The sequence below is a fragment of the Pinus tabuliformis genome, chromosome 9 (genome assembly GCF_031772625.1).
Source record: "Pinus tabuliformis cultivar Carrire ecotype Pingquan chromosome 9, CPIR1, whole genome shotgun sequence".
Taxonomy (NCBI): domain Eukaryota; kingdom Viridiplantae; phylum Streptophyta; class Pinopsida; order Pinales; family Pinaceae; genus Pinus; species Pinus tabuliformis.
This window is the reverse complement of record NC_142307.1, coordinates 1,462,017,631-1,462,028,074: the sequence shown is the minus strand read 5'-3', so window position 1 is coordinate 1,462,028,074 and position 10,444 is coordinate 1,462,017,631. Positions and strand designations below refer to the sequence as shown.

General features: G+C 38.6%; 1 protein-coding gene across 1 annotated transcript; it reads left to right on the top strand.

The window, feature by feature from the left end:
• Positions 1 to 5,815: 5,815 nt before the first annotated feature.
• On the top strand, positions 5,816 to 8,071 carry LOC149154100 (Pentatricopeptide repeat (PPR) superfamily protein). The gene has a single exon (XM_089440392.1). It carries the CDS (start codon positions 6,126 to 6,128, stop codon positions 7,542 to 7,544), a length of 1,419 nt encoding a protein of 472 aa, XP_089296518.1. The 5' UTR covers positions 5,816 to 6,125; the 3' UTR covers positions 7,545 to 8,071.
• Positions 8,072 to 10,444: the final 2,373 nt, after the last annotated feature.

Sequence of the window (10,444 nt, the reverse complement as noted above, 5' to 3'; positions counted from 1 at the left end):
GTAGAATTACTAGTAGATGCTTTAGAATTTTTACCTTTTATACCTGTGGCTGCGATTGTTGCTCCATCTCCTGAGTTTGACCCCAAATCCTTTTGAATAGCTGCGACAGTCTTCTTCTTCTTGCCCTCGAGCTTCTTAGGTCTCAGCTCCGGATGTAGAATCTAGTAGTGTTCATCGTCATGCCCATCCTTCTTATAATGAGTGCATGAGGACTTGCTCTTCTGTACAGTGTTTGTCTTCCTCTCTTTCCATTTCTGTTTTCTTTTCTCCTTATTTTTGCTTGCAGTGGGTTGGGATGATCCCCCAACTTCTGGGTTCCCATTCTTACCTCTGGCTTCTAGATGCGTAGCCTGAACGGATACCTCATCTATGCTAGTGGGATTAAACATGAGGATAGTGTGCCTCATGTAGCTGTGTAGACCACCTATATACTTCAATAGAGTCTCAGGTGAGTCTAAAGAAATTCCTAGAATCGAAGCTCTTTTCCTAAATTCTTGGGTGTAACCTTGTACACTTTGCCCTTTTAGTTGTTGAAGAGTTCGCCAGCTCATCATGGCTTGCAACATGTAGGCTAGTGGATAGAATTGCTTTTTAATTGCAGAAACAAATTCACTCTAGACAGAATGAATCTTACCATGTTTCTTCATGTTAGCTTGTGTCCTACCTTCCCACCATACCAAGGTAGTGCCTCCAAGGCGTAGGCTGGCCATCTGAATCTTACTCTTGTCTGAGTCAATGCTCTGCACTTTGCAATAAACATCAATCTATCTGATCCAATTATCCAACTTCTCTACATTCAACTCTCCATTATATATTGGTAAATCAAATTTAACATCTAATTTAATCAAAGATGTCTTCTTTTTATTTTAAGGGCTATTAAGAGGCGTGAGAAATTTTTCTTCTTTCCCTTTGCCTTTAGGATGGTCATGGAGGAGAGATTCTTCTACTCCTTTGTCTTGTTTGGAGCTTGATGAATCTTCATCTCTATGTTTCTTAAAATCCCTATACATTTTGTCCACCATGGATTTCAGGGTCATAAAACTATCTATGAACTGGGGGTCTGATTCCTAGGGATTTTCTTCTGACATTTTCCTCTTAGAATAGACTCTTCCAATTTCCGGGTTAGTTTCAGCCAATTCTCCTTCTCCTAATTTAAGCTTTGCTTTAGTTAGCATTCAACAACAAAATCCAGCACAAACTTGTCTAACCTTAGTAACCCTATGCTCTGATACCACTTGATCTGGAATTTATCCAGGATAAAGAATGAAAGGTATTACAGACTCATGTGCATGGATGTGCCTATGTTACTTATGCAACGAATCGATAAGATTGCTAGAATACATAGACATTGAGGCAATCAGAGAAAACATAACAGTCAAACATGTAAACAAAACAAGTTTAATAAGGAGTTCACCCAATGCTCCTAGGCTACGTCCCCTGGTCCAGCCTTTCAGTGGTGGCCTCTCTATTATGTTTCCAAGCAGAGTTTTTATAGCGATGAGCTCGATTCGAGACTCACTAAACAGAATGAAGTCAGTAGGAATGGAGTGCACAGACTCTCCTTACTGAAACTCGACCTCTGAGGGTCATAGTAGTATGACAGGCCTATGCCGAGGAGTTTGCTTGAACCTCTCAAGCCTTCAATGGACTACACAAACTCTCTGAGTCTCTCTGGTTCTGTTTGGCTCGATGTTGCCTTCAGGTCAGCTCGGCTTCTACTCTCTGTTCTCTACTATTAGAAATCTGCGTCTCTTCGCTGTCTGCCTTTGTGTTCTGCTTCTGTCAGTTCATGGCTTTAAAGCCAGTCTGTTCTTTGATTACTTGTTTCTGCTTCTCGGCCTTCTAGTTTCCTTTCCTCTGTCTGTTCGAATTCCTCTGCTCTACGTCATCATCATCACTGGGTAACGCCTCGAAGGGAGGTGGCCACCTGTTTGCTAACGAACTGGGTGTCAGATTCTCTGAATCATAATCGAATGACCGTCAAATCTGTTTGCTTCAAGATCGCCTCCGAACACAAATCGTTTGCCAACTCATCATCCACGTTAGACTTCAGATCCCCTGTCATCTTGCTTTTTGATCTGTCAAATCCGGTTAGTCATCAGGACGTATCTTCGCTGTCAATCTGAACCCCCTAGATCCTACGGTTGTCCTTCATATCGGGTGGACAAGTCGCACGACGTTTACCCGTCCGATGCAGGCGGTTTTCTCTCTCTTTCGCCAGACGCGTGTCGCTCGATGTGTGGCATCGGGTGGGACTCAGTCAAAACTGCTTACCGCTTCGAAGCCTTCCGATATCCTGCCGATTTTGAGGAATCCCGCGCTACGGAACCGAAACAATTACTTTTTCGAATTTTATAGCAATTTCGGGTCCGGGCGCTTCAGGGCTTTCCTTCACTGAGGGGGATGCCCTACAATACACAATTAGCGCTTAGCGCTAATCGTGTATTAGAATCCACCTCTGTTTCCCGAATTAGCCTCCGGTTTTGCCAGTTTTGTGCCATTGCGCTTTACCATGGGCCAACGGTCTGCGCGCTTGACCAAGGTCCTCGTTGCTCCGATCTGGCCACAACTGCAATTGTTATGAGGATACCTTCTAAAGCTTCGATCTTTTCTAGGACTTTAATCTTTTAAAACAACCATGAAAACTTAGAGAGTTTTAGGATCCAATTCAGATCACATAACATCCTTCCAAACTTGTTCTTTTACAACTTTTTCAAATGAGGACGGCTCGGCTTGAATCATAGTGCTCATGGCTGCAACATATCCCAGATACCTACATGATTGCTTCCTTTCTCTAAATGATCTACGAATGAGAACATTTCTTTCAGCATTCTGTAGAGTATCGCATAGCCAAAGTGGTCTCTTCCTAGTAGGAGGATCACTTGGAAGAAGATCTAAAAGATTTTTTTATGTATTCATAATTTATGTTATTGTTATTTGTTATTTGATTATTGATATAATAGTTTTCAATAATATTACTGTCACATAATGGAGGGCAGTTTGAGAAAGTATAATCTCTACGTATGATCACATAACCATCTAGTCCATATGCATAAATTAATTGAATGTATAAATGTGATATATACCCTTTTATAATATACCATCAACGAAGCATCTAGTCCATCAATTTGTTTGTATTGGGCCCATAAGAATATTGTATTGGAAGGAGCTCTCATGAATTTCAACGTAATTACATCTTATTAACAACAAAAGAACAATCACATGGGTGAATAGTTATCCAGTGTATATTTTTAATATTTATGTAACTTTGTAGAAGTATAGACTTAATTTGTTTGATGTTTCATTGCAATATTTGTATGTTGTCTGCAACTCCTCCACCATTATGCATCTGTTGTTATAAGGTGAGAGAATTAAGTGTCTTAATATGTTGTTATATGTTGAGTATTAATCGAGTGAAATAATTAAGTTTCAGGGGTATAACAACTCCATGATTGAGATGAATATGTGCTGATTACACATAGGTAAAAGATAATCAATCAATGTTCATGTAAAACTTGGTTATGCCCACTCAAAATTTGGATGTACATGGGTTAAATTTATTTTTTCTCTCTACATAAAAGACTTCATGGAAGAACAAATTTGAGCTATTATATTTTTTCCATATGGTCCAGATTGAAGTAGAAGTAGCAATAAATGAAACAAATAACCTTGTCTAACCATTCTTAGTTGGTTGCCGTTGACAACCCCACTTTCAGGGGGGGAAATTGTAGTATTCCGCTGACCAGAGTCTCCGCTGTATTTTAAATTTTTTAATTCTTTGGTCAATCAAATACTACAATTCCCCCCACGTGGATGTGGGGCTATCAAGGCCAACCAACTAAGAATGGTTAGACAATATTGTTTGTTTCATTTATTGCTACTTCTACTTCAACTTGGACCACATGAAAAATATATAACAACTAAATTTTTTTCTCCCATGAAGTCTTTTATGCAGAGAGAAGAAATAAATTTAACCCATATACATCCAAATTTTGAAGGGGCATAACCAAGTTTTACACGAGGATTGATTAATTATTTTCTACTTATGTGTACTCAACACAGATTCATCTCAATCCTGGAATTATTATACACCCAAAACTTAATGCTCTCACTGAATTAATACTCAACATAAAACAATAGATTAAGACACTTAATTCTTTCACCTTATAACAATAGACGCATAATGGTGGAGGAGTCACATACAACATACAATCGTTGCAATAAAACATCAAACAAATTAAGCTCAACGTGAGAAAAAATAATCAACTTTTTTGACGGAGTTGGTGCTGTGATACTTATCGAGATATGAGTGAAGGTCGACCCTGCTACTTTTTCCTGATGTAAAATCGCTTGGAATGAAGCTGAAGAATGTGTCGACCCGTGCCTTTTCTAATGCACTGATACTTCCTCAACTCTTGCTGCTTTTTCCTGATGCAGAACTGTCTGGAATGAAGTTGAAGAACACACCAAAGAAGTGGTTGCAAAAATGTTTTGGAAGGAGAACTAGGGTGCAAAATTCCAGGTTTTGTTTGATATCTCATCCTCACTAACCTGCCACCTGAGAATTAACTCATCGTTGCCAGATAGTCTAACGAATCACTGTCATACAATTCAATAGACCACTCCTTGAAATGCTGGTTGCTTACTTTGTATATCAACTATTTTAGAAATGAGAACAAGGCAACCATGTAGTAAGGGTTCAACCGTCTAGCGTTGAGCCCCAAATTATTTGACAACGGCAAATTATTTCACGAAGTATTTTGTGATATTTTTTTTATTTTTATTTTTTAAAACCAGTAAAATAAAAATTAGTAATTTTTAGCTTCACACTTCCATCGACAATTTCCATCGAAGTAAATTGCTATGATGCGTCTTGTAAGGTATCTAAAAAGAATTGAGTAAATGAGAGTAGGTTGATGATCTAAAGTTATCTTCAATGAAGGCATGAGTGAAAGAAAGAAATAATGGATGAGACAAAACAACAAATGGATGCAAAAATGGAATATTTACCTCAATGCATGTCCCACAAATAGCAAGAAGTTAAAGGATTTTGTTATTGAGAAGTTCCGTAAGTGTATATGGGGAAAAGAGTTCGGTAGAAAGAAGAGTACTATGTTCAGGAATTCAACCCCACTTGTGATCCCCAACAAAAAGAGTACATTGGAGCCAGTGTTTTGTGGAGAACAAAGATTCTTATTGCTCAATTAAGAACTAACTCACATCAATTTCGGTGTGTAATGAGAAGTGGAAGAGACCTAAAGAAGCTTGGGAAGAACGAGTGTGGAATAGGAAAAACATTTCCTTTTGGAATGTGATGCTTTCAGAGACAACATGGGACAATTATGGCAGTATGTTAGCATCAATTCCTTGACATTGTCTTTTCAATGAAAGCACTGTTAAAATTTGGGTCAGCTCATCATCAATTTGAGTAAAAAATGATTAAATTACAAAAGGAAAAAAGAAGAAGAAAAAAGCTATTAGTCCCATAGACTATTTTTAGTCTTGTAGACATTAAAATATCATTCATTCATTCTTCTAAGACCGACAGAACCTTTCAATGAAAAGCTGTGACCTGTTCAATTTAGAACCATATTGGACACTATCCTCGCTTGACCAAAATTCACTGTTAAAATATCATTCATTCTTTCTTCTTTTTGCTCCTTGTGAACATTATCCTCGCTTCACCAAGATTCACTCTTAAAATATCATTCATTCTTTCTTCTCTTTGCTCCCTATAAACTTTAAAATATCATTCATTCATTCTTCTAAATAAACATTAAAATATCATTCATACCTTCTTCTGACAGACCTGCATACCCTCTTGAAAGGCTGTGACGTGTTCGATTTAGAACTGCTGGACACTAGCCTCGCTTGGCCAAGATTAACTGCACACTCTTTGCGCTTTGGCAACACTATGATAGTACCGTATCAGTGTCTCCTCTAACGGGTGCATTGTTTTCCTGGTGCTTTGACGTAGCGTTTTCGAATAAACAAATAAACAACACATATCACTAGTACATTGTCCTTCCCGGAGACTGGTGGTTCCAATTTCGATTCAACATCTAAACGAACTCTTCCTCGCCAGAGAGCGGTACGAACTCTTCCTCGAGAGAGAGCGGCAAACGATGATATTGAAATGGCCAAAGCAAATAAATCCAGATTTTGTATCACAACTGATAAGGGCAGAACGAGACGTGAGAAAAGCTTTGGACATCTTCAATTCCGCAACGGGCGAGTATCCAAATGGCTTCAGGCACAACGAATCAACTTTCGGGCTCATGATAGGCAGACTGGCAAGTTCGGGGCAGTTCGCAGCAGCAGAGTCCCTTTTGCAGAGGATGGACGAGGAAAAATGCCAGTGCCCTGAAGACATCTTCATAACGATGTGCAGAGCCTATGGACGGGCTCATATGCCATTGGAGGCCCTCAGAACCTTTCACAAAATGAAAGAGTTCCAATGCAAACCCACCCAGAAATCTTACACAACCATTTTTGCTATTCTGGTCAAGGAAAATCACCTCAAGATGGCCCATAAATTCTATGCCCATATGAATACAGTCGGCATTAAGCCCAATGCATCGACGTGCAATATTCTGATCAAGGCCCTAAGTAAGAGCCCCAAGACATTGAATGGAGCATTTAGGGTTTTTAGAGAGATGCCTGAGAGGGGTTGTATTCCTGATTCCTTCACATATAGTACTTTAATAGATGGGCTCTGCAAGCATGGCAGATTGGATGAGGCGAAGGAGCTCTTCAAGGACATGGAGATAAAGGGTGGCTGTCCTCCCGATGTTGTCAGTTATACCACCATCATTCATGGTCTCTGCATGGCAGGCCAGCTGGATGATGCCATGAACCTTCTCCATCAAATGGTGGCCAGCAAAATTTACCCAAATAAGTTCACTTACACTGCTCTCATGCATGGCCTCTGCAAGGGCGGGAGATCGTTGGAAGCCGTGGATCTTCTGAGAGAAATGATAAGTAAGCGCCAATCCCCCAACATGATCACTTATAGTACTTTGATTAGTGGGCTTTGCAACGAACAAAAAATTCAAGATGCCATGGAGATTCTAGACCAAATGAAGCTCAAGCGTTGGTCTCCAGATGCTGGATTGTACAACAAGCTTATAACAGGTTTGTGCTCTGAGAACAAGTCACAAGAAGCTGCCAATCTTTTGGATGAGATGGTTCTAAGTGGTGTTGCCCCAACCAGACTTACAAGGCGCCTTCATGAAAACATGCACAATATTGTTATTCAGAATCTGTGCAAAGGAGGGAACTTGAACAGGGCATTCCAGAATTACTTGAATATTCCGACGAAGAACATTTGCCCTAGTTTGGAAACCTTTAATTTGCTAGTTGATGGGTTTTGCAAGAAAGGAGAAGTGTACAAAGCTGCTCATATTGTCAGTCAAATGTTCACCAATGACTGTATTCCTGATAATTGTATATGGAGTACTGTTGTGAAAGGATTTTGGAGTAAAAAGAAGGCGAGAGATGCTGCTTTGTTGCTTCAGGATGAGCTGACAAAACCATTTTTGTAGCTAAAACTAGCATAAATGGGTGCCAATTTCTGTAGATGAACGTCGGATAGATCAGTTAACGAGTTTAAAAGCTATAGAGCTGTTGTTGCTCATAGGATGCCTTCCTATCATGTCAGTGTCAAGCATTGCGTGCGATTACATCAGTCTGAGAAATAGTGAGGATATCCAGAGTCAGGGATTATGGTAGCTGCTGAAGCCTGAAACTGTGAACCCCATGATTATCTCTCCAGTGTATCATCTTAGACCAGATTAATTTCTTAAAGCCTAGCCTCTGGTACTGAAAGGATAAGTGCATTCGATCATTACTAGGGTATCTTTCCGAAATAAGAGATTTTTCTGCCATATAAGGTGAGCTTGGTTGGAGAAAATTTCCATACTAAGGTTTGAAATTTTCTCAGTAATATGCTTCGATATAAGCCTTTTAAGGTTTTCTTTTGTATCTCCAAATGGACGTGGAAAGGCCATTCTTGTGCAAACTTTTATTTGATATAAATTAAGGGCTGTGCCTAAAATAACTTAATTGGGTAGCTTCAAAGTGTCGGAAATCTGTCTTTTTGTTTTTAAGTTGAATGTTCATAATAAGATTTTTCCAAGTATTCTCTTACTGAGACCTAAGTACTTTTGTCATTGCCTCAAAACAAAAGTTATCAAGTGTTGCAGCAACTTAATTAGCATACTAATTGCTCTTTTGTAGGGAGTGAATCTTAATTGTGAATGTAAGCTCTTCTCTATTGAAACAACACGAGCTCAATGTTCGTTGGTTTCTACATAGAAGGTAAGTTAATTGTGACTTGAAGCCTATGGATATTTCAAGTTGTAAAAGAAATTATGAGATGGACTATATAACTCGGGCAGAGTTTCTTTCCCTTTCTAGGGATTTTTGTCAGGTGCTAAACTTTTTGATCAAAGCATTTTGGTAATGTGCTTGTTGTGATATCAACTGATAATCTATACAAGTGGAATGGAACCATTGTTTAAACTTTAGTAGCTTTTGAACCTACAAAAGATGCAATGAATTGTCTTATATTCTGGTGTCGATTTTCTTTAATAGGAAGGGATGGTATAAACGGGCACTTTCTTGAGTTTGATATAGCAGAATCATATAATGTTCAAATAGGAAAGTCTATTCCAAGTTCCAGTATAGAGGCAATGATATACACAAGGTTTGTGACTTTGAGCTAAACAGTCCTAGCACTGTAATCTAAAAACACCTCCTGCAACACAGCCATAAAATGGTTAAATTAAGGAATTTGGAAGGGTTTTCACAATGGACTGATGTTGAAAAGGTACCTCTTGGGAAAAACAATTGTGGAAAAGATAACTGTATTTGATGCTTAGCTGTCTTAGAACAAAGAGGCAAAGGTTATAAAGGTAATGATAACTTATCAAGGGTTTTTAGAAGTAGTGTTGCAAATATCACGAATATATTGTGATCTCAAACTAAATTTTCACCTTCCTAATACTATGGACTGAAAAAATCGCAATTTTTTGGGGTGTATGAAAATGATGTGGGATATTGTCAAAATATTGCGCAAGTTGCAAGAAGTATTGTTTTGGGGCATGTTACGTTGCTTATAAAGTTTACTTTTTTGGAATTTTTTTTTCTTATTTTGAAAAGGAGAAGCAGGGGATTGAGAGCAAAGAGGTCACTCATCATCTTCCCTCGAGTTGAGGAGGAGATTGCATGTCGTCATTGCCATTAGTGAATTTATTGAGAGTGGAAGTGGGAAATGAGTATATTTTTATTTTTATTTTTTAAAGTTTGCCGATATTTTTCAATATTTCTGATAAGTTACTTACCTGACTGTTAGTGATATATATGCCAACAATAATTGCATCATTGCTTAGAAGTATTCGTCTCTCACACAAGAGGCATATGCCTGCCCTAATCAGTGAAAATCTTAAGGGTGAAATTTTGCTATTGGGCGAAATTTGAGGTGTTAAAATATTACGTGCCTGGACATTCTCCCTCCTAGTACTCTCTAAAGTTTGGCCAATAAAATATATTTCAGCTATAATATCTCATGTTATAATCAAATTCATTTCTAACGACGTCCAATATTTTGCTAACACCCTCTACATTTCCAATCCAGATTTGTCCCGAAAAGTTCAAGAGATTTAATGCTGACTGCAGGTTCATCCTGAAAAATCTAAGGTGCACACTTCAGATTTGTCCTGGAAAATTCAAGAAGTTTAGGGCACACAGTTCATCATGGGATTAATGAGTCTTCTATGTGGATATTTTTTGCCCTCAGTATTAGTGCGAGTCTTCTTTGTCAAACTGTGGCCATGGATTTGTGACTGCTTTTGATGAAACTTTTTTCACCCTAATCTATTTATGACTGCCCAAATTTTTTCAACCCCAAATTTGATAACAACTTTCCATGCTCACAAAAGTCCAGAGATTCAGGAGATTATCAGGGTGCATGCTTGATAGAACCTAACACTATTAAACGAAGGTCTTTACCACCTATACTACAACCAGAGCTATAACTGTTCCTACTACCCTGAGATGCAAGAAACTGTGGAGAATGGGGTGGATGTGAGTTCCTCACTCCAAGAACAGATTTTATACTTGTTGTTGAGCAGCTGAGCTTGTCTATTGTTAAAATTGGGTTTTGTTTGCATCATCTTTGCCTTCAAAAATCTGTGTTACTTCTCAGTATATGTTTGTGGATATTATTTGAGTTGAGCTCAATGTTATAGAGTCACCATTCGGCATTGATGATTCTTGGACATTAGATGGGATGTACTCAACACTATAGAGTCCATCATTAGACATTGATGGTTCATGAGTACCTAGCCACATGGGTACTGTGTTGCAGAGCTTTGTTCCAGCCTTAACTTGTTCTAGAGTTGTAGGGAGCATTCAAATATCAGTATTTCAGGGGGATAACACA

Bases quoted from the DNA above. Each gene is read 5' to 3' on its own strand.
- LOC149154100 (XM_089440392.1), top strand. From the start codon at position 6,126: ATGATATTGAAATGGCCAAAGCAAATAAATCCAGATTTTGTATCACAA.